This window comes from Elephas maximus, chromosome 13, assembly GCF_024166365.1.
Source record: "Elephas maximus indicus isolate mEleMax1 chromosome 13, mEleMax1 primary haplotype, whole genome shotgun sequence".
Taxonomy (NCBI): domain Eukaryota; kingdom Metazoa; phylum Chordata; class Mammalia; order Proboscidea; family Elephantidae; genus Elephas; species Elephas maximus.
In genome coordinates, this window is record NC_064831.1 from 31,360,888 (window position 1) to 31,386,024 (window position 25,137).

At 35.9% G+C, this 25,137-nt stretch overlaps 1 protein-coding gene across 14 annotated transcripts in view; it reads left to right on the top strand.

Annotated features, from left to right (window-relative positions):
* Window positions 1-22,038, top strand: part of FBXW7 (F-box and WD repeat domain containing 7) — a 276,174-nt gene extending 254,136 nt beyond the window's left edge. For all 14 annotated transcript variants that reach the window (XM_049852735.1, XM_049852734.1, XM_049852737.1 and 11 more), the window contains 8 exons: window positions 5,671-5,805; window positions 10,448-10,571; window positions 11,951-12,087; window positions 13,027-13,140; window positions 14,390-14,571; window positions 16,961-17,186; window positions 18,898-19,108; window positions 20,158-22,038. In XM_049852735.1, the coding sequence (XP_049708692.1) occupies window positions 5,671-5,805; window positions 10,448-10,571; window positions 11,951-12,087; window positions 13,027-13,140; window positions 14,390-14,571; window positions 16,961-17,186; window positions 18,898-19,108; window positions 20,158-20,426 (1,398 nt within the window). In that variant the 3' untranslated portion in view covers window positions 20,427-22,038. The remainder of the gene's footprint in view (window positions 1-5,670; window positions 5,806-10,447; window positions 10,572-11,950; window positions 12,088-13,026; window positions 13,141-14,389; window positions 14,572-16,960; window positions 17,187-18,897; window positions 19,109-20,157) is intronic.
* The last annotated feature ends 3,099 nt before the right edge of the window (window positions 22,039-25,137 follow it).

A 25,137-nucleotide genomic window follows, 5' to 3' on the forward strand; every position in this document is an offset into this window, starting at 1 on the left:
GTTTTAAAAAAAAATGTATTTCTCGCATCAACGAAATTCAGTAAACTAGAAAATACTAGGCCAGCTTTGGTCTGTAAAAGGATCTATTTGCTGTTTTCATATGAGAAGAAGTAGCTGTAGTAAAGAAAGCTTATTCTTAATTAATACTAAGAACATGTAAGAAATTCTGGAGCAAAGAAATCTGCTAGCAACAAAAGGTCAACTGGACGGCTAGATCAGGGCCTTAATCCTTTGAGAGCCATGTCTGTCTCTGGCACATGCAGGGCCCTAATGTGCACACTACCTTTTATTTCCAGGGCTGGTGCCAACTAGCCAGAAATGAATCACTTGCCTAAAGTCTGACAGTGCTTTAATGCCTAACTTGTAGAAAGATACAATTTCACAGTAAAGTAGGGGGAGCCGTGGGTTCACCTATGTACTGTAGTTGAGGGGTAATTAAACTGGCATGATTTCTACAAATACGCTGTGGGGGAATTTAATGATGAGTTTTCTGTTACATAACAAGCAAAATGGGAGAACTTGTCCCCTTACTGTTCGGCTATTGCTCCTCAGGCTGTGATACAGCATTGTTGTTGTCCAGCTCCATCTGTACTGACAAAGTACTCTCTACTGAGTTTATAAATTGAATGACAACAAATGATACACCATTTTGTATAAAAAGCAATTGAAACAGAATGTCACTGCAAAATACAAGTGCAAATTAAAGACAAAAAAAAAAAGCAGAAATTTGGTAGTATTTGAATTTTCAGTAGCCATGGAATCTGCCCTTTTTTGGCATTCATATTGATGCTTCAAATTGTTAATTTTGGGATAGAAAGTTGGTCTTTACTTTTTGTTCATTTATGTCATTCGAGTGTTAGTATATGGTTTTTCACTTCAGATTTTCAAAATAGGTGAAGATTTTAATGAAATTAACATTCTTTTATGTTAAAATTTATGTTTAGGGGCATCTTGATATAATGAGAAGCACATATGATTTAGAGGAAAAAGCTCTTAGTTCAAATTCTGGCTTTACCTTTTAATAACTGGGTAATTTTGTTAATATTAACTAACCACTCTTTATTTTCATCCTCTTTAAAATGGACTTAACACTAAGAAGTTGTCAAAAATGAGGAAACATGTAAATGTGCTTAAAACCATACTTGGAAATGTAGTAGACACTCAGTAAATGCATTTCCTCCCTTGGTCAAGAAACGGACTTTGTGAGCCTTCATTTCCCAGATCTAGAGAGGGACTATTAGTCCTCGCTTCCTAGTATTGCCGTGAAGATCACCGATGAGCTGTGCAAGAGCGTTAGCTTATACACGTGTTCTTAGCTTAACGTTATTTTAGTCAAAGCATGTTTGCATTACAGCTTTGAATGTTCTTTGGAAAGATCTGTTATAATCAAAAATTTAAAAATATATAGAAAGTAATCTTGTCTTTTGAAATTAGAGAAAAACTATTGCATTAAAGAATTTTATCAAATTTCATAGTAACTCTTAGAAAAATCATACACGTTCTCTGACCTATTGTACTTAGATATTCATATTTATTGGTTAGTCAACAAAATATTTAAAACTTGTAGGGTAGTGTCAAAAGAGGAGGAATTCAGTATTAGCTAGAATTCAGGTGCAGCAGTACCTGAGGTCCTGAAATAGTATACCTGAATGGGACACTAAGGATCATCCAAACCGGTGGCTTCCAAATGCTGGTCTGTGAATCATCTACATCAACACTGGATGAGTTGCTTGTTTTTTTTTAAAAAAAAAAAAAGTCCTCAATCTTACTGAATCAGACTCTGATGGTGGGTTGTAAGTACTCTGTGATCGTTGCACTGCTTGACCAGCTTTTGGAAGCCACTGATCTAGACCACATCCTTGTGATACAGGTGGGGTCTCTGAGACTAAACTATTAAGGGACTTCCATGCATTTCACAGGTGAAACGAGACCCCTGGTTACAGGTCAGTGCTCCTTCCCTTCTTCTGTATTCTCAACTAATTACCTGAAATAAAGTATCACTTCCGTGAGAAATTTTCTACTTTGCTTTTGCAATTTTGTCCGCAAATCAAATTTTCTTCTCTTGATCCTTTTGGAACTTGGAATTTTTTTTTTTTTTCCTTAAATATGTTTCTACTTTACAATGAAATCCACCAAAGGAAGGTGCTTTTGTTTTTTTTTTTCTTTGCCAGGACAGTCATTTTTCTAAGCAGAAATAAAATTATCAATTACCGAACATTTTGCTTTTGCAGATAAAGAAACTTAAAGCCTGAAGAGGTTAAGTTGTGTAACCTAATTAGTGGCAGTGTTTCCTCTAAACTTTGGGTCTCATGATCCCCAATTCAGTACTCTTTCCTTTATTCCTCATTACAGGTTGGCATGGGTTGTTGTTACTGTTGTTTTAATGTAATCATCCATGAAGTTTTCATGTTAATGGGTGTTCCCCTTGCTGCTAAGCCATGTGTGTATTTTTGCGTGATGTGGGAAGCCAGTGAGGGTTTTGAGTAGAAGAATGACTTACTTTTAACAGTACTACAGACTGCTGTGTGGAAAACAGAATTAGGGGAGTAAAGGTGGGAAACTGAAGACTGACTAGGAGGTTATAGGAATAATCCAGCTAAGAGATAATGCTAGCTTAGGCCAGGATAGCAATGGGCAGATTCTGGCTATATTTTGCAGTTTGAGCCCATAGAATTTTGGATGGATCAGATCCATCTGATAATGAGAGAGAAGGAGTCACGGATGACTCTGGAGTTTTGGACTTGAGCAGTCAGAATAGAGTTGCCATTTACTGAAATGGGAACGACTGTGGAGGTGTAAATTTGAAGGGAAAGATCAGATGAGCTTTGGACGTGATAAGTTTCTGTTACATATCCAAGGGTAGATGTGGAATAAGCAATTTTATATGTAGGTCTGGCATTCAGGGAAGAGATCTATGCTGGAGGTAGGAAAGCTGCCTGTATGGTTCAGACCTTTTCGGAACCACGTAAGAGATGTGATTTTAAGTGATTAAGCTGTTCAGTATGTGTGGTCAGTGGGAGCAATCTCATTTACTGTGTAGTTACAGCATGTGTTACTAATCTTTGTCAGTGATAGACCTTTCAGTCATGTGTCACCAAGTATGTTGGCCATTCCTGCTGAACGTATATGTAACTTAAATCGAGGTATTTTATTTTGACTCTTGTTAAATCAAATATTGTTTAAAATATTTTTTAAAGTTTCAGAAATATTTTGCTATTCAGACATAGTTTTTGTTATGGGATTTGTCTTAAATTCTGACACAGTTCCAAGAATTTACCTAAGATTCGCATAAGTTAGGTACATTTTACTCTGGCTTCTTTTTTTGTTTTGGACCCCATTCCCCAAACGCCTTGGTGAAAGATTTTTTTCATGTATTAGTGGTTACATACCATGTCTTCATATTTTTTTTCTATTTTCTCACATCAAATTAAAAAGAAAACATTAAACATATATATAACCTGCTACCTTAAATTAGAAATATATATAGTAACTATTAAAGTAATTAATAAAAATAGAATATATAGCATTGTAATACATTAAAAGATTTTTCATTATATTTTTACTATAAAAGATTACATAGAGTATCTTTATAATAAAAATTTAACCACAGACGCTTCCAAAAATATATTTTAAAGCAGACATTCATAGATGCAAAGGAGATTAAGAAGTTAACACTAAAATAATCAGGTCAGCATAGGTATCCATCACCCAAAGTGTGTGCACATCCTTGTACTAGGATCCCTAAATACCTAATAATGTAGATAGAGAGGAACAACATATTATAAAATCCACCTCAAATCTGTTGGGAATGTAAATCAGTGAGTTCATGTCATTGATACTAAAGGGTCAGAGAAGGGTGAAGATTGGTCAATGTACATTTTGTCAGAGAGGTTAATTTTGAACCAAGATTTGAAGTTACGTGAGGCTAACCCAAAAAAATAATCAAACTTCAAATTATCTGCTTTTAATGTGGTCCTGCTTGTGCATATACATGTATTTTAAATTTCGATGTATAAACCCTGACTCTGAGCAAAAAGGATGCGAACTGAGTGCTCAAGGTAAATGTTACGGATATGTGTATATAAAGACATAAAAGGAAAAGATGCAACTTACAGGAGCCTGTGTTTTCTTGTATTCATTGGTAAAATAGAGGAAATCCCAGGGTTTTTATGATGATTGAATGAGATAATATTTGTGACAAATACTCCGGGAATAATTAAACACTGTTGAAATGTTTGATCGTATTACTATAATCTGCATTTCATGATAGGAAAGAAGAGATGAAGTTAACTGTAGGCCCTGAAAATACTTTAAAAAATACTTCTTAAAGTATTCTAAACAATGCTCCCTGTATCCTCAATATACTTCAGTTTTCAATTATTATCTATTTTACATGTTACAAAATCCAAGTTCCTCATTTGAACAAGAAGTGGAACATCAAAATACAGATCTTTCTAGATCCAAACCTCACTTGCTTGGAGCTTCCAAAATGTATATAACAATTCACAAAGATACTTAAATCAGCATAGATTTACAAAAACAAGGCATGATCAAGAATGTTCTTTTACTAATGAAATGTGAGGTTATTTAAATGTTTTGTATGATTATTGTGAGGAGAAATTCTAACATTTTAGTTCTGTACATGGCTTTATGAATTTTTTCTTTTAAGAATCATGGCTTTTCTGTGCAAGTGTACCTCACGGGGGGAGGGGGAGGGGAATTGTTTTGTTTTTTTAAAATAATCCCCTTAAAAAAAAGAAAAAAACCATTATCATCAAGTCGATTCCAACTCATAGTGACCCTCTAGGACAGGGTAGAACTGCCCCCATAGGGTTTCCAAGGCTGTAAATCTTTACAGAAGCAGACTGCCACATCTTTCTTCCACGGAGCAGCTAGTGGGTTCGAACTGCTGACCTTTTGGTTAGCAGCTGAGCACTTCAGTCACCGTGCCACCAGGGCTCCTCAATAATCTAGTGTCCTTTAAAGGAGCTCATATTTTTGAGGTATAATTATGTGATTTTGTTTTTCAGTAGCGTAGTACTTTATTTCTTACTGTTTTGGTCTTTGTTCATGTTCTAATTTTACTGCTAAATCAGCTACTGTTTTCTGTTTGCTATTTTTTATCTGAAGTTATTTTCACATAACAAAGTCCTTTTAATTTGTGAAGGACTCCTGTCAGATGTACAGAATGTCCACTTACTAATTTTTCTCTAAATGAAGCTGCTAGTCTCCTAACTCAGATGAATACCTTATTAAAACCATCAGGTTTTATGGTGCCCATTAGAAAGAACATAAAGAAAGGAAAATCACCTTCAGAATTCCCTGTTTACTCAGTAACCCAAATTGGTGTTTCTGGAATAAAATTTTCTTGGTTTCTCAACCAGGATCTTGGTGGTAGGTGAACATATAACCATAGTGCAAAATATTGTTCTGTCAAAACCATGACTGTTTTAAGCTCTACAAAATAAAAGTGGTTAGAAAATTTGATGAGACTAAATGACTACCACATCAATGCCTTCTGGAGAAAATGTTGCTATAAACAGCGACTTAAAAAAAAACAGCCACTAGCTTGTTCAAATATGGCTGTATATGGATGTGGGCTTTCCTTGATGAGTTTATGATTTGGGACATCTGTAAAAATAATGAAAATTTCTAACTTCTCTTTGATAGAGCTGGAGTGGACCAGAGAAATTGCTTGCCTTAGATGAACTTATTGATAGTTGCGAACCAACACAAGTGAAGCATATGATGCAAGTGATAGAACCCCAGTTTCAACGAGACTTCATTTCCTTACTCCCTAAAGAGGTAAGTTATATTCTTCACTGGGTGCTGTGAATACATAACTCATCAGGTACAACCTCGAAACATTTTCATGCTAATTATGGTGTTCAGCATTGTCAGTTTAACACTCTTAATTAGTGTTAAAGGGGGCTGTAATTGACAAACTGCCATGACTTAATAACGTAATTTTCAGATTAAAGTGTGTGTGCTTATGGACTAAGTGACTTATTTCCACCACTGGAATAAATCATACGTATCAGTGTAAGCTATCGCATTTCATTATTCTGATTACTTCTTCACTAAGATTGTTTCCCAGGTTATTTGAAGCCCAACATTTCGTTGTCTTGGTATGCTCACCGTAGTATTTTTTTTTTTGATTCTGATTTTTTAGAAATACTTTCTCTCTTACTTTGTTGTTTGCTCATCCCAAGTCTCTTGTAGAACAAAAGTTTTATGATTCTGTTGAATTGTAATTCTCTGCTACTCAAATTGTGTGATCATTTTAAAATACTTGGAATTTCACATGTATATGGTTTTCTACTATCATATTCCTGCCCACCCTTATGACACACACACACAAACACAGGTTACTACCCATACCAATTACATTCTTCTAGCACTTCTTTTGAAATTATTTATGCCTACCTCTTTTATATTTTTATGTAAACTGACACCATTTTTGTCATAGATTGATTATGATCGTATGGGCATTCTTGATTGCATAAATAAGGTATAGTTTAGGTGCAGTTCTTTTATTGATGTAGACTTTATTGTTTCATTTTTGTCAGCAAGCAGAAATAATATGAGAACATTAAATAATCAATGTGACTTGTTTATAGTTTCACAAATTATTATGTATATGCCACTAATTATTATGCCAGCTAAGAAGACAGTGTAAAAGAAAATACTAACATACTGTTGCACATGATCCTAAAACTTCAAATTCGAAGAAAAAAGTCACTGTTTTCAGATAGCAATTCTAAATATTTTAAGAACACTAAAGATAATCCCAATTATAATTTCACATCAGGTATGAGTAACATAGTTTATCATATTTAATGTAGGAAAAAGCAAAATGGAGAAAACATCTTCCTCCTGCAATGTTTCCTCTTTGGAGTGATTTTTTTCAATGACTTCGTCCCAGAAAAGAATTTTTCTTCCTGCTGCCTCGTTCTAAAACTAAACCCTTTGAATAGATTTGGCTTCTGAGAGTGTCATGAACACTCTTGCTTCCAGAAGAACAGGAATAATAGGAAGCACTTTTATAGGTGTTTGACTGAAAGTGAATTTGTTCACCTTTCATAGATTCTTCATACTTTCCCTTGATATCTTTATTTTAGACGGTAGTATTTTTGTTAACATAAAGTCTTATAGTTTGTCTTCTTACCGTTAAAAACAACGGGATGTTTGTTTCATTTTTGCTTTATTTAAATTTCTGTGATGATTTCTTAACACAAAAAAATGCAATTTAAAATCAGAAGAACATGAAGAAAAATTTTAATATTCTAAGAACTAAATACAAATTATCACTAACAGGATAAAGGCAATAACAATTTTCTTGGCCTAGTGTTCTTTTAAGGATTACCTGAGGAAAAAGAAATGAAGATAGAAGAATGAGAGATGGTCCCTGGGTTAGCATATTGCCTGTTTTCAACCACTAGAAAAAAATGTTGCCTGTTTGGAACAATGTTTTCTTTCTATATAGGGAAAAATACTAGTGTGGATCTAAGTCCTTAAGGAAATTAACATGATCTTATCAGAGGCTAAGCACTATCATTATTTAATACATTACTACCTTCGTGTTAGGAAATGGACTTAAAATATTTTTCTTATAATTCCTTTCAACAGATCCCAAAGCTCTTTACCAACATTTACTTATTAATCTCAGAAACCTTGATTAAAATCTCACTAGTCTCACATGGGAGGCTGGTGATAAACCACATGACCCTTGTTTTGTAAGTAAATACTAAGAACAGTGTAGTGCTGTATTAGATGATCAGGAACAAAACCTGAACGTTTTAGTATAGATTCATGCAAATGTTTCTTTATGCTCTTTCTTCCTTTCTGTTTTGTTTTTGTTTTTCCTTTACTAGTTAAGCCACTGAAATACAGTAATTCTGGGAAGGTACTGCCTACTTTTTAAATACAATGTGGTAGTCATATATAAATTTTAGAAAAGTAAAACAAAGAATAGCAACTCCTACTAAAATAACAAGTTTAGGCAAGAAGGGTAATTATCTGAAGTAGATGTTGAGTTTCAGAGTTCTGTCTGCTGAAAGTGGTCCTTAGGAAGAATTGCTAATCTAGAAAAATCTAGATTTTTCATTTTTTCAAATGGATAAAAAATTGCCTGGCTAGACCATTTGATTTGGCTACAAGAAATTGTAACCCCCCTACGATGGTTGTTGAGATGTAGTGAGGACAATGCCCACTCTATGTCTGCTGTGAGGTGTCCCACGTGAAAAACTTGGCTTCCTTTGAGAGACCAGCATCCTTCCCCATGTAGTAAGAATCATGTAACTAATAACTGTTCCATTTCTGCTTGTCAGTTTAATTAAAAAAACACATAAGACATTGTTGCCAGCATATTTGTGTTCTACCTTTGCCTGGTTCAGGCCTTTTCTGATTTGCATTCTTCCTGACCCTCATTATTTTTTTCATATATTTCTTTCTGTTGTGTATATTTTCCGTATTACCTAATGTTTTGGTAGAACTGGCTAGATGTAGATAGACAAACATTTAATAGCTTGAAGTTCAAAGTTTGGTTAGGGCCTTTGATAATCTAAACAAAAGCGTACCAGCTGCCTGTGGAGTTAGCACTTCAACTTTCTTTAACACCTGAGTGTTTCTTTACATTCTTCTTTGATACGTGCAGACCCTGCACTAGGATCATCTGTTAATCATTGTTATTGATAGAACTTTCGCCAATTGATTTTGGAATGCACCTTTGATATCTTAAGTTATTCTGCATTTGTTATTTCCTGACTTTTAAGACCCGTGAAATGTTTCTGTGAATTACAGCCAGATAAATAAAGAACAGACCTTTTTGTATAACCATTCTAAATATCTTGGGCATTAAAGAGCATCTTTTTTCCTCAGTTAGAATTTTGTATCTGATCATTTCTATGTCAAATTGTAATTTCACAGAGAAATTAATAATATGGTGACATTACATTATTGGTATACTGACACAAAGCAAATTCAGTCTTTGATTGGGTTGGTAATTTCAAAATTAAGTGGTTTATGTAGTCATTAAAAACCACCATGGTGTGTGTGTGTGTGTGTGTGTATATATATATATATGTATATCGTTGAATACAATTGTGCCTTTTTCTTTCAAATGACTTGGTTTCTACACATACTACTGAATGGTCTTCTCTGATAGACCAAAAATTATTACAACTCAAAAAATGTTTCATTGTCACTCATCAATAGTCATATTCAATTGAAATGGTAAATGTTTTGTTACATACCTATACATCATAATTAAAAATATCAAATTGAATACTGGCTGGTTGAAGTGCTTTGTATATGTATAGATAGAATGTACTAAATAAATGTGTGATGAACGATGAATCTATACAAAGTCATTAGGAACGCTTAGCTTTATATCACATAATGCCTATTTATCTTTTGAAAAAAATTCAAATTGTGCTTTTAGTCTGTATGTGACTTTGGCCCTTTAAAAAAATAGTTTATTGTAATCCTTGTAATTTAATTTATATGAAAACTAAATTTTGTTACCTTGTTTAGATAAATTTTTCTCCTAATAACTTAATTTTTTATGTGATTTTTTTAGGCTAAATGAATAAGCATACTCAGAAGCTATTCTTTTTCTTCTTTATTTATTTGAATTGACTTTATACACTGAAAAAAAAGCTATGGCTTGCAGTTATTGGAAACAAAATGCTCAGACGAATGGTATACCAGACAGCTCAAGTGAACAACTGTATCTAGCCCATCAGGAAAATCCCCGTGAACGCTCTAAAATTATTAGGACTCGAAATTATTTTATATATCTATGGAATGATTTAATAATTGTTCCTCCTTGTCATTCATAGTCAAGGTTGTAGATGTTTGAAAAATCCATCATTGTGATAATAAGCACTTGGATTTGATGAAGAACTTTAATTATGACATCTAATTATAAGGAATTATCTAAGATCATTCAATACAAAATATATAGGAATCTCATTTCTCTTCGGTCAGGCTGTCTAGAAGGCATTTAAGTCCTGTCTTCAATAAATTTACATTGTAGTTAGGGAAAGAAATATCACAAAATTTAAACAACCTAATAACAACATATCCTTAAGAGTGGAAAAAAAAAAAAAGAATTTTTGAGTTTGAGGCTCACAAAGCAAAGGCAAGAGCAGAAATAGAGAGGTTTAATAAATATTCCTTGAAGAAGTAAGAAATTAGTAGGACAACTTTCATAAAAACCAGTAGGGTATTTGTATTTGTTTGTTTTTTGAAACTGGTATAAATTTGTTAAATTGAATATTAGAAAGTACTGTCTTTCATAATTTAGAAATTAGAATGCAGGATTCTATTATATTTCTCTATAAGTACTTCATGCACTGGAGAATAATTAACTTATTTCTGTGGTTTTTTCTTTCTTTTTTTTTTTTTTAAGTATGGGAACACTGTGCTTTTTTCTTTTTCATAGCTGGCACTGTATGTGCTTTCATTCCTGGAACCCAAAGACCTGCTACAGGCGGCTCAGACGTGTCGCTACTGGAGAATTTTAGCTGAAGACAACCTTCTCTGGAGAGAGAAATGCAAAGAAGAGGGTAAGGTTCAAAATCATACAGACAAAATATTATACTTTGAAAAAGCCAATTGACCCTGAGAACAAATAGAAAAATAAAAATAATAACTGGGTTTTCTTTTTTATTGTTTTATGTACAAATAGAATAAAGTAGCTGAAGAGAAAAGGGAACTTTGACAGTTTATCGAAGAACCAAGAATGTGTTTTCATTTATATTCACCCATTTAAATCCATAGGTTATTCCGTGTGTTCAGATGACCCAAATCTTGTAACTAACCCCCTTAACGAGCGCTATAACTAATAGCAAATGTATCTGATTTACTTCCCAGTCTGTAGTAAAATTCATAAAAATGTTAAAGTCAAGGCAGAGACTATGTAAAGGAAATCGAAAAATGATATTACCATTTAAATACTGAAATATTCATTATTTTATTCATTCCACAAATATTTATTAAGCACATCTTTAAGAGCTAACCAAACCAGAAGATCAAACCTGTTGCTGTCTAGTTGATTTTGACTCATAGTGACCCTATACGACAAAGTAGAACTCCCCCATAGGGTTTTCAAGGCTGTAATCTTTAGGGAAGCAGACTGCCGCATCTTTCTCCCACGGAGCGGCTGGTGGGTTTGAACAACCGACCTTTCAGTTAGCAGGTGAGTGCTTAACCACCCTGCCACGGGGGCTCTTTCTTTAAGAGGCAGACACTCTTAAATGCTGGGAGTAGAGTGGTGAGCTGCCATTTCCTGTTGTCATGGAGCTCATGTACTTGATGTTTGTAAAAAAAGGAAATCCCCTTTCTCCCTAGAGAAGTAGATATCATACATAAGGGAGGACTGTTTTCCAGCAGGTATCTGGAAAAAAATATTATTTCAAAAAATATATAAAAATATTATTTGCCTCTGAGAAGCAAAAATTTTGAGAGCAAATCAGAGAGCAGAAGACAGGTGCTCTACAGGTGGTCCCTGCCTTCATGGAGCTTACAGTTAAGTGGGAGAACATCCATGGTCAATCCAGGTCAGTAAAGCTTTGAGGTGAAGATCCAGGATACTTGGTTTCTAATCCTGCTCTTGCCTCTGCCCCACCTGTGCCTTGGACTAATCAGTGAAACCTTCTCTTCTTAAATTTCGACATGCATGAAGTAGGATTAATAAGTCCTGCTCTGCCTTCTCTCATAGGATCATTTTTGAGAGAGATGAAATCATGAATACAAAAACACGGAGGGAACTTCAAAGTGCGATACAGAATACAAACTTTGCTGTTTCGTAGAAATAGTATTAGAAACTGGACAGTGCCTTACATTTCTGTGGTTTTGAGCATAGAGGAAAATGAAACACTTGACAAAATGTGTACTTTTTTTTATTGACGAAAGCGATTCTCATTAATGCTTTCAAACTTTTTAGGGATTGATGAACCACTGCACATCAAGAGAAGGAAAGTAATCAAACCAGGTTTCATACACAGTCCATGGAAAAGTGCATACATCAGACAGCACAGAATTGATACCAACTGGAGGCGAGGGGAGCTCAGATCTCCTAAGGTAACTGAACACTGGCACAGTGTGACAGAAGCCACCGAGCAGTGTTAGTGCCCAGAGTGCTATTTCACTTCTTGGCAGGCAGCATAACATGACACCTATCTCCAATAACAGGAAAACAATGTATTTTAAAATAACTGAAAGTGTAAATGACAATATTCCTCTATTGTTAATTCATCTCATCAGAGAACTAATTGCACTTAAATAAAAGACTTGTTAGATTATATGTCTTTCCATTGATGTGAATGAAAATCTTTAAGCTGCTGTTGAATTTTATTGCATCACAGACATTCTACCTAAGAGTTAGCTGCCTTGTCTGACCACACGGTCTCAACACGATCTTTTAAATAGTGTCCATGTTTCGGATTTTGATGAGATTTTTTGTTGTTTTAAATGCAATTCTTATGTTTTCTTTCTGTCTTTTAACATTTCAAGTATATAAAAAGTGGTCAGAATGCTTGAAATTCTTATATTTTTACAATTAAAAAAACAATTGGGGGAAACAATGTCCTATACATATATACACATATATATTATGACAGGTTTTTTTTTTTTTTTTTTTAAGTTGAAAAACCAGTAATTGTTACTCTTGTCTCTAGTTACTAGGTGTTTTTGTTTTTGTATGGCAAAAATTAGATGCATATTCTTTTGGTTTGAATGGATAAGATACTAAAAGCATTTGTGTTTGAATTGTCTTTGTTAGGTCTAGACTCAGTAAAAATTTTAATAGTTGATGTTTCAAGTATAAATAATAGAGTATGGAAACAACAAAATGTTTAATACTTGATTTGTCAGGCAGAAAAATTGATGCTTCATGTTTTATATACATTTTAATTCTAGAAATAGACCACAGATTACTATTCCTGTTTATGGCTTCACTTTTTTTTTCACTAGTATTTTAAAGAACATAATGCATTTCTGATCTGTACGTCTGTTTTGTAGGTGCTGAAAGGACATGACGATCATGTGATCACATGCTTACAGTTTTGTGGTAACCGAATAGTTAGTGGTTCTGATGACAACACTTTAAAAGTTTGGTCAGCGGTCACAGGCAAAGTAAGTTTATTTCAGAATTTTGTATATATTTTTGTAAGAATCAACCACTGAGAGGAAAACAGGGATTCATTTTTGACTCTAGTTTATTTTGACAGCAAATATTAGGCCTTTTCTCATAGCTATGAAAGTCACCTCACATGAAGATGATGATGTTTCTCATGGTCGGGATGTCATCAATTTCTTCTTTATTTGGTTAGTTTGTCTGTCTTTGTGATTGATCTATTTTAAAATTTATTGGTGTGCTTTATCTTTTCCTTAGCTTGATTTTTCCCAACCTTTATTAACCATCCAGGATAGACCTCATTACTTTTAAATATTTTTCAAAAATATGATTGAGAGATACTTGTTTTCCCTGGTATAAACTGCTTTGTTGATAAACTAGTTACAGCTTAGAAGTTAACATATATCATGTTAATTTAGATTTATCTCAAGCCTAGTAAGATGAAAGTTAAGCAGATTAGATATTAAATAGGAATTGAAGGAAAAAGGCAATCCAAGCAATCAGCTTGACTGCATACAATATTACACCTTAGAAATTCTCTAGTGAATACTTGTTTTCATCTGTCCAGTGCAGAATGTTTTCCTGAATTAAGTAATTAACCACCCAAAAAATAATAGAAGCAAACATGGAAAAAAAAAAAAAATCTATGTTTTTTCTAAAGTCTTTTAGCATGTAGCTTCTTGGACAAGACTCTTCCAAATATTCCAAGTCAGATGTTAAATTTTTAAAGCAGGCTCATATTTCTGTGGTGTAATATTAGTTTTGGATTTATTTCAGGGTTTTAATGTCTGTCTTTACTTGTCTAGAAGTAGCTTGTCTGCTACTGCCTTGGAGCAGATTCAGATAAAATGTGGTCTGTAGCCACACCCAGCACTGTTGGCATTTTTTCACTGAATCTATTTCCATGGAAGAAACCAAGTTGCAATTTTAGTATTCTTTTTTTTTTTTTCATCATAGAGGCCAGCCTGGAGCTGTCATACTCAGTGAGCTGTCATACTTTAATGTCTACATACTTGTTCCTCTGCTGTTTGTGTACACGTGTGTGTATAAGTATGTAAATTAGCTATTGAATAAACAAAGCAATGAACAGTGATGGGATCATGTTGTATTGTGTGCAAAATTATTTTCTGATGTGCCAAGCAATCAGTTGAGTAAATAACTTTACTCCAAATTTTAATGACCTACGAAAATGCTATTTAACTTGCTTTCCCTTCTACCCAAAAGTAATCATCTGAAGTATTTTTCCAGTGTCTAAGAACATTGGTGGGACACACAGGTGGAGTATGGTCATCACAGATGAGAGACAACATCATCATTAGCGGGTCTACAGATAGGACCCTCAAAGTGTGGAATGCAGAGACTGGAGAATGTATACACACCTTATATGGGCATACTTCCACCGTACGTTGTATGCATCTCCATGAAAAAAGGTAAGGAAAGATCTCATCATGTTTGGAAATTCTTCCCCAATTGCTGGTGAATTTGGGGCCTCTCTGTTTAGAGTTCAGTTTGTAAAATTTTTACTGTGTCTGATAGAGAGATAATGATAATACGCTCTTAAATTAGGTGGCTAAATTTCAGATGTTTCTATACTAGGAAAGTATAGCGTATTGGCTTAAAATTGGGGGTTTCCATTAAATTGCCTTCCCTTTTGATAGTGTTGGCATCTCCTTGCAGCTCTCTATTTCTTAATCTTGAATGACACCTTTCTTTATTGCTCTACATCTTTAATGATGCATCATCGTCAAACAAAAATCTCTTTTTATGCAGTCAAGTTCCTGTTAGTTGGCACAAATTTAGTCATTCATTCTTCAAGCCTCTTACCCTCTTTAATTACCCAACCACCCTACCCCCAATCCAGCACAGCCCCTATATTTAGACAGAAAACAACAACAACAAAAAAATACGTTTTTATATAGTCAGATTCCTGTTAGTTGGCACAAATTTAGTCATTCATTCTTCAAGCCTCTAACCCTTTTTGATTACCCAACCACCCTACCCCCAATCCAGCACAGCCCCCATACTTAGACAGAAGATGGTGGGTTTTAATTTATTCCCTCATTACTTGTCACCTGAACTATTAACAAGGCTTTCAACCTTGGTCTTCTCACTTGTAACACAGCTGACAGAGGGCCCTCCTGTAGTTATAGTTGTGTCACGCCTTCTGTACTGCAGTCTTTGGGAGCCTTCTGTTGCCTACCAAATTAAGTACAAAATCCCTGGTCCAGTTTTCAAAATGGCTTCAGTCAAACCGGACTACTTGCCCTTTTCCTCTCAGTGCCTTTGATGTTACTTTTATCCCCTCCTGTAAAGCCCTACTATTAAAATCCCTTCTTTCTTTCTATTGAAATGTCTTCATTATACCCCCTACACAAATGTGATTTCTGCTTCATTTGAACACCCCCCACCCACTCATCCACGCCGGCACAGCACCTTAAGGGTAGGGACTGTGTTGCCCATGTTTTTAATCGCTCACAACACCTGCTATGATAATGATTTGAACCCAGCATACTTTTCAAAAAAGATCTCTCTGTGGGGTCCTGACAGTGAATCCACCGCAGCCTTTGCCTTTATTGCTGTCCACAGCATCTTCTTTATTAAGAACCATAAAGTAGATTTCACAGTAGATTGGTAGTATATGAAGAAAAGTACCTTTTTGTTTGTAATTTGAATCTCTTTTGAACAGTGTGTTGTACTGTTAAGATGTGGGGGACAGGTATCAAGAGACCTTGCATTTCACTTGCCATTATGTTCCGACTTCAGTCTCGCAACGTGTCAATTTTCTACTCTTTCAGATGTGGGGACTGTGGCCTTTCTTTATCTTTTAGGAATGACACAAAGATACCTGAGTTTTCAGTTCTGCTTTGTAATCAAAAGATGGTTGCAGTATTTGAATCACTCTGGTCTTCCAAAAAATGTAACTTTAATTAATGTTCAGCCAAGTTTTAAGGGATTTCTGTTGCCACTATGTGTTTTTTTTTTATCTTTCTATCTTAACGTCACCGTAGCCTGTTGACTGTCTGTCAGTGTGAGCACTAGAGGCATAAGCAGTCTTTGTTTTGTTTGAAGATGCTTCTGAAACTGGTCAGTTTTCCCAGAACATAGGACGTAAAGCACCTGTCTTCAGCGGTTGAAGTTCCAAGTTCTGATTTGTTTTGTTGAATAACCTTCATTGAGTTTTTGCCTAATCACAAAGGAAGTATGTGTTCATAATTGAAATTATCAAAAATGACAGAAAGTGAAAAAAAAATTTAAATTTTAAATTATTCAGGCTACTACCACTCAGAGTTCTCCCATTGACATCTTATGCCCATATTAGCATTTGATTTCTCAGATCAAGATCTTACTGTTATATTTACCCAAAAGATAAAACAACTCCCCTGCTGTCGAGTCGATTCTGACTCATAGCGACCTTACAGGACAGAGTAGAACTGCCTGATAGAGTTTCTAAGGAGCGCCTGGTGGATTCAAACTGCTGACCTCTTGGTTAGCAGCCATAGCACTTAACCACTATGCCACCAGGGTTTCCTGTTATGTTTACAGCCTGCTCTAAATGTAGTGGTTTTCAGACTCAGTGCCACAGAACCCCAAAGTGCTTCTGGATCCCTCACCTTCAGGGGTACCAACTTTCCACCCCAACCAGAATAACTTCACTGGTGTATGTCTATGTATCAAAATTTTACATAGCATTTCTTTCATAAACATGTGTTCCTGCTTAAGAAAAGGAAAAAAATGTTTGAAAATTACTGATTTTATGTATCATGTTTTCTCATGTTATTAAAAATACTAATACATCGTTTTCTGTTTTCCCTCCAACAGAGTTGTTAGTGGTTCCAGAGATGCCACTCTTAGGGTTTGGGATATTGAGACAGGCCAGTGTTTACATGTTTTAATGGGTCACGTAGCAGCAGTCCGCTGTGTTCAGTATGATGGCAGGAGGGTTGTTAGTGGAGCGTACGATTTTATGGTGAAGGTGTGGGACCCAGAGACGGAGACCTGTCTACACACGTTGCAGGGGCATACTAATCGAGTCTATTCATTACAGGTAAGAGATTGTGTCTCTGTCATCTCTTAAGTGCTCTGCTGATGAGTCATAAGATTGTTTTACTGTCAAATTGCTGATCCAACTGTTTATATGTGCTTAAAAGTTTATATGAGGAAAGCATAAATTTTGAAATTGTTTCAATGGTTTAATGTTTTCAATTTTTTCTGATCCATTTTCCTTCTCAAGTGTAAATATTTGTCTTACAACCTGAAACTTAAGGGCCTTAAGTTTTACCATATTAATTAATGGTTAGATATTCTCCTAGGAGAATAACCTGGATTTTAATAAACTCTTTAGTAGAGGATTAATTTGGCCAAAGCTACCCCTTTGCCTTGATAGCTAAAGGTTGATGGACCATGTAATTGTGATTCTGTCTCCATTCAGAGTGGAATTGGAGTTTTTTTGCGTAAAGCTGCTGTACCATCCCAGGGTCTTTGGTCTGTACTTATGAAAGTCAGTTTGACAAAACTGATGTTTTTGTTTACATTTGAGCCTGATATCCTTGAATAGGTGGCCAAATTTAGAGATAAATAACTAGATTAATAACAAGTTTAGAAATTAGGTCTTGTTTTATTTTCCGAAAAACAGCTTTTTCAATTTAAATGTTTTCTATTACTTATATAGTTTTACTTACTAGTTACTGCACATTAACCAAACCATCGAGTCGATTCTGACTCATAGCAACCTATAGGACAGAGTAGAACTGCCCCATAGGGTTTCCAAGAAGTGACTGGTGGATTCAAACTGCCGACCTTTTGGTTGGCAGCCAGGCTCCTAACCACTGTTCCACCAGGGCTCCATACTGCCCATTAAAAAAAAAAAAACCATGAGTGGTCAGCAAATCAGTACATAAACCCAGTGCTGACAGTTCTCCTCTGAGGGTGTTTATTACCTAATTGATCGGATATCGTCATGTCATAAAACTATTGATATAATAAAGGGGTTTATTGAATTAGAAAAGGTGATGGTTTTTGGAGGAGACTTGCCCACAGTGTTTTTATGCTTTGTGATGTGCTCAGAACCTTAATGAATATAATATTCTAATTTAAAGAAACAATTAGGTTGAAAAAAGAGGTAGCACCATTATATCTTCTGGGACTTGATAGATGTTTATCGACCTTTGGTATAGCTGAGAACCTGGAGACTAGATGCTGTATAGCATGCTTTCGTTATCAGAATGCCACCTCTTCTAATTCCATGTGCATTAATTACCTGTTGGTATATTTCCTAATTAGCAATAGGTTTCTGTAAATGCAACTTTTTACTTTACATATGGTTTTTAATGGGACTTAGCTTGGAATGTCATGACAGGTATCTAGCCCTTTTTATGCTTTTGGTGCTGATGAGCACACCCCTTATCACAAGCTGTGTCAACAGATTCAGCTTCCTGCTTGGAAGTAAAACTCAAATGGCGGCAGTCCTCACTGAATCATCCATGGTATGTGGCTACCAGGTGTGGCCAGAAGGCTTGAAAACATTGTTCGTTTTAAGTTATTTTTGTAGCTAGTTTGAAGCCACTGGATATGGGAAATTAGCATTTCTGTTAGAAGTTTCTGAGAGTGTACACTGTGGAGTTGCTTGATTATATTGTTGCCATTTTGTTCCTGGCATTACCTGTTTCTTTGGGCTCCCCCACCCCATTAGGATTAAGGTCAATAATTGATATCAAGAATATCCATACTTCTTGTCTAATAAGCTGTATCTGTTGTAGTTTGATGGCATCCATGTGGTGAGTGGATCTCTTGATACATCAATCCGAGTTTGGGATGTGGAGACCGGGAATTGCATTCACACATTAACAGGGCACCAGTCATTAACAAGTGGAATGGAACTCAAAGACAATATCCTTGTCTCTGGGAATGCAGATTCTACAGTTAAAATCTGGGATATCAAAACAGGACAGTGTTTACAAACATTGCAAGGTAAGTGTTGACTGCCAACCTTTAGTTGTGTTCATTAAAACATGAAATTGCTGCTCAAAAGAGAAACGTGGGCCTTCAACATCACCAAAAGAGTTTATCTCACATAAAATGCTTATTTCAGATAAGCTTATGAGTATTTCAACTCTGATTTATAGAACTAGGCTAACTTAGAGAAAGTGTTTCTAATATAAAATAGTTTAATCACCTTCTGCATGTAGTTAACTACCTGTCCTTAAAGAACAGTGTGAAGAAAGATGTTGACTCTACCACAGAAGCAATGTATTTTAATTTTTGAGTTATTTTATTTTGAATTTTTTTTTCCAATTTTAAAAATTAAAAGGCTATTTTACTGGGAGGGGGATATCTCTAATATCATAGAAAATTGCTTTGAACTCAACTTAGATCCTTAACCAACTGCTTAACTGGGATGAGAAGGTGCCCATTAAAATAGATATAGAAACTCACATGAAAATCACTAATACTAGATGAGGCACAACTGTGTTAACTAACTTCTTATTTCATGATTAACATCTTTTTATTGGTCATAGCCCTTAGAAGGTATGTTTTCAGTGAGGCCATCTGGTGGGTAGCATTGCAGCTTTGTACTCATTAGTTTTGTCTTGCCTCAGTTTTTTGGAATAATGCCTTTTGGCCTTCACCTTTGGCTGGTCAGCTCATGGTGGTAGGGGAATAGACCTTTTATGCTTATTTGTCCATCAGCCAAATACGTGAAGCAGTGCTATCTGCATCATCCCAAAGAAAAGCGAGAAGATAAAACATGGGACTGGGAGCTAGGCAAGCTTCCTGGAAGAGAGAGCTCTATAAAGTTTATGTTTCAGTTACAAATAGCTACCAGATTTTCTTACATCCATGCTGATCCTAAAATATTTGGAATAAGGCCTCTAAATATGCAGCATTTTTATATGTCTTAAAAAAAAAAAAACAACTTTTTTTTTTTTTTTTTTAATGTAGAAGTCTACAAATTGCCATGTCAGTAGCCCGTAGCCATGATTTCTAATCAGTAATTAAATTCTTTCGGTTTTGCCTAGGTCCCAACAAGCATCAGAGTGCTGTGACCTGTTTACAGTTCAACAAGAACTTTGTAATTACCAGTTCAGATGATGGAACTGTAAAACTATGGGACTTGAAAACGGGTGAATTTATTCGAAACCTAGTCACATTGGAGAGTGGGGGGAGCGGGGGAGTTGTGTGGCGGATCAGAGCCTCAAACACAAAGCTGGTGTGTGCAGTTGGGAGTCGGAATGGGACTGAGGAAACCAAGCTGCTGGTGTTGGACTTTGATGTGGACATGAAGTGAAGAGCAGAAAAGATGAATTTGTCCAAATGTGTAGACGATATACTCCCTGCCCTTCCCCCTGCCAAAAAAAGAAAAAGAAAAAAAAAAATGAAAAAAGAAAAACTCCCTTGTTCTCAGTGGTGCAGGATGTCGGCTTGGGGCAACAGATTGAAAAGACCTACAGACTAAGAAGGAAAGAGGAAGAGATGACAAACCAACTGACAGAGAGGCGCTGCTGCCTCATCACGTAGAAGGCTTCACTTTTGACTGAGGACAGCTTTGCAAAATGCGACTTTCTAAATCAAACCAGGTGCAATTATTTCTTTATTTTCTTCTCCAGTGGTCACTGGGCAGTGTTAGTGCTGAGACGTCGTGACAGATTCTGCTAGCCTGTTCTCTTACCACTGAGATCTGGAAAGGAGCTGCAATAACATCAAAACAAGGACTGGTTGACTTTCTAATTCAAGAGCATCTGCAACGCAACAAAAAGTCATTTTTCTGGAGTGGAAAAGCTAAAAAAGAAAAAAAAATTACTGTGAATTGTTTTTGTACAGTTACCATGAAAAGCTTTTTTTTCTTTGCCAACCATTGCCAATGTCAATCAATCACAGTATTAGCCTCTGTTAATCTATTTCCTGTTGCTTCCACGTTCACTCTGCAATGCATATGTTGCTCAGAGGTGGCAAGTTGTCCTGGGTTCCGTGAGTCCTGAGGTGGCTTTAACTCTTGATGCTGGTGCTAGAAGTAGGTCTTCACACATGGGATTGTTGTCCCACCCCTGTACTGTACTCCCAGTGGCCAAACTTATTTATGCTGCTAAATGAAAGAAAGAAAAAAAGCAAATTATTTTTTTTTATTTTTTTTCTGCTGTGACGTTTTAGTCCCAGACTGAATTCCAAATTTGCTCTAGTTTGGTTACGGAAAAAAGACTTTTTGCCACTGAAACTTGAACCATCTGTGCCTCTAAGAGGCTGAGAATGGGAGAGTTTCAGATAATAAAGAGTGAAGTTTGCCTGCAAGTAAAGAATTGAGAGTGTGTGCAAAGCTTATTTTCTTTTATCTGGGCGAAAATTAAAACACATTCCTTGGAACAGAGCTTTTACCGCCTGTTCTCTGGAGAAACTTTTCTTTTTGAGGGCTGTGGTGAATGGAATGAACATACATAATAAAACTGACAAAATATTTTTTAAAAATATAAAACACAAAATTTAAATAAAGTTGCTGGTCAGTCTTAGTGTTCTACAGTATTTGGGAAAACAACTGTTACAGTTTTATTGCTGTGAGTAACTGACAAAGCAGAAACTATTCAGTTTTTGTAGTAAAGGCGTCACATGCAAACAAATGAAATGAATGAAAAAGTCAAATGGTTTGCCTCATTCTCCAAGAGCCACAACTCAAGCTGAACTGTGAAAGTGGTTTAACACTGTATCCTAGGCGATCTTTTTTTTCCTCCTCCTGTTTATTTTTTCTTGTTTGTTTTATTTATAGTCTGATTTAAAACAATCAGATTCAAGTTGGTTAATTTTAGTTATGTAACAACCTGACATGATGGAGGAAAACAACCTTTAAAGGGATTGTGTCTATGGTTTGATTCACTTAGAAATTTTATTTTCTTATAACTTAAGTGCAATAAAATGTGTTTTTTCATGTTAGCATGCCTGTTTCTTCTACCGAGATAATGACACTTCATTATGAACACTTAGTATTTCTCTCTAATAGTCAGCATACCAAAGTCGTGGTTCCTTTTCATTTCCTGTAGTGCGACACAGAAGTCAGTGCTCACAGGCTAGTTTCCTGCAGCTAGAGGAAGGGTACACTAGGAAGGAAGACGTTCCATTTAGTTTGTGTCATATGTAACACCGGGGTGCATAAATATGAAATCTAGTGCCCTGAAAGAGTCACAGAACTTTTATGACAGTTACAACTAGGATTCCTATAAAGTTTATTTTAAAATTTTGACCACATTGAATGTTTACCTGGCACTTTCTAAGTACTATCTCTGAAGCTCCCACCACCCCTGAGAAGTCAGTCTTGCTATCTCCCATTTTAAAGATGAGGAGAAAGCTGAGGCTCAGACTGGTTAGGAAATCTCTCACAAGTCCAATAACTAGCAGAGAGTTAGGATTCAGACCTGTTTCCAAAGACTAAACACCTGCTACCCTTTCAGAGTTAGGTCACTTAGAATTTTGACAGACTAAAGCAAGGTTTTGGGGAAAAGTTATTTTTATGGCACTTTTAGAGTCGTCTATAGCCATTTTGTTCAATTTGACTGGGTTTTTTTTATAGCCATTTTGTTCAATAAATCTCATATTTTGTAAGTAAAAACATGAAGTTCAATTATTGAACTTGTGTATCCCTAAATATTTCTAATACCACAACTAGCAGGCCATATGCATCCCATGATCTCAACTATCCAGGCCATAGATGAAAATCTAAAAGTTAACAAGAGCAGAGTCTACTTAGAAGATACATTTCTCACAGTCATAAAGTGTGTGTTCTTTACTCATAGGGCAGCAGTTTGGGGCCTCACGCCATAAATCTACTAAACCAGCACCTCTCAGGGTTCTGCATTTTAAACTAGTCACCAGGTGAGTTACGAGCACTCAAGTTTGGGAAGCACTGCCCGAATACTGTTCAAGTAAGCTTGGTATATGGAGTGTTCATCCACAGCAAATTACAGACACAAGAAAAGCAGGGAGAGGTGACAGGGTAAAGGAAGAGACAGGAAAGCTACATGGTTAAACAGCAAGTCAACAATCCTGTTACGCCAGGAAGTACAGGGGCGAGCAACCCTGCCTGCTTTAGAGTAAACCAGGGCACAGCCCAGAGCCGTTGCTGCTGTCCACACCCATGACTGAAGTACAAAGAGAAAGTTGTGATTCTCTTTTCAGTAGTCTTGAAACTGTGTGATTATTTTTATAACACCAGATAAATGAGGCTGAACTATAATTGAAAAATAGAGGCTTGAAAACTAAAAGATTAATGTCACCTTTTTAAAATAAACTTGCATTACAGAGTTAGAATAAGTTCACCAGCTTTGTAGACAGACAAGCCTGAGTTCACATCCCAGTTCTCAGATACTGTCTGGTTACGGGACTTCGACCTCAGGTTCCTTGACCTTTCTAAACCTCAAGTTTTCTCATCTTCTAAGATGATAATATCTACCTCCACATAGGGTTACTGTAAGAATTGGATTAAATGTTATAAAGCACATAGCACAATGCCTGGGACTTCGAGCTCAGTAAGTTGTAGCTACTACTAAAATTTTAAGAAAATAGACCCAGATAATTGGGGTTCCCAAGAGTTGGAATCGACTCCACAGCAGCTAGCAACAACAACTGTAACTTTCTCTACTTAGAGAATAATTGAATATGTGGCTCATTCAGGTATGTAATAAAAGAACATTTCCCTATATACGCCAATATCCATTTTTTTAAGTGGAGTTCCGTAGACTTCTGTTTGAGTCTTAAGAAACCTTATGAGATAGACTGATACTGAGCACCTAATAACGATATTGTGTATACATAGGTGCCCATTAAATGTTATTTTGGGAATTAATGAATCATCTTCATCGCAGGGAGTCTATTCCCAAAAGGGAGAAGACTCACCTCATTCTAAAGGAGTTAAAGCATTCTGGTTGTATTAAGAACAGTCACTAGAGGAAGCCTGCTTTGTAGGCTCTTCAGTGAAGAAATTCACTACCTTATTTAACTGTTAAGTTTTTAAATCTTCAAACCAGAATATAGGCAGTCCCTGGGTTTAGATGTTAAAACTTACCAAAGATCAATCGTGGCCTGAATCTAAAGCTAAAATTAGGACACAAAACTAACCCATTTAAGCCTGTAGCAGGTGCTTAGTAAATACCTGTTGAATTGAGCAAGGGGAGTTGACAATCTCATTTTATATTGAAATTGTTTGACACTTTGAAATCCCCTTACTGAGACTAAACTACCATAGATAGGTATTTAATTAATTTGAAACAGCATCTACCAAATGGATTACTGAACATTTCCACATACCTATTTGTTTCATTTTAAAAGGCAATTGACGTTATTTGTATTGGCCGTTTTTAAGCTCTTTCTCTACCCCTTTTGAGCTAGTCTCTTAGGAAGTCTTTTTCTCTGAATTGATCAGAGGCTACGTTGATACGGGAAAGACCTCTGTGCTTTTCCCTGAAGTAATATGGCGGAATCCAGATTCAGCCCCAGCCCCAGGCTGAGGCTTGCTTTTGTGTATGCTTCTCCCTGGCACCCATTAAAAAAAAAAAAAAACCACTACCGTCAAGTAGATTCCGACTCATAGGACAGAGTAGAACTGCCCCATAGAGTTTCCAAGGAGCACCTGGTGGATTCGAACTGCCGACCTCTTCGTTAGCAGCCGTAACACTTAACCACTGTGCCACCAGGGTTTTGGCACCCATTACATGTCATGAAACAAGCTTCTGGAGAGAGCCCATCCCCCTTCCTGCAACTCCCTCCTTTCCGTATTGAAACCAAAACCAAGCAGCTTGTCATTTTTTGCATAGCAGGAGTAAACACACAATAATACCTTTTTTTTTTTTTAGTATTCCTTCCCTCAGGGTGTAGGAAAGTTTTCTTTGAAGTGCTTCCCCTCTGTCAACAGCTCCCCTCAGACACAGCTTTATTCATTTTTCTTCTAGTCGTCATCCCCGAACCCCAGTAAAAGCCAAGGATGGAATCCATACTTCTTCTAGTCGTCATCCCCGAACCCC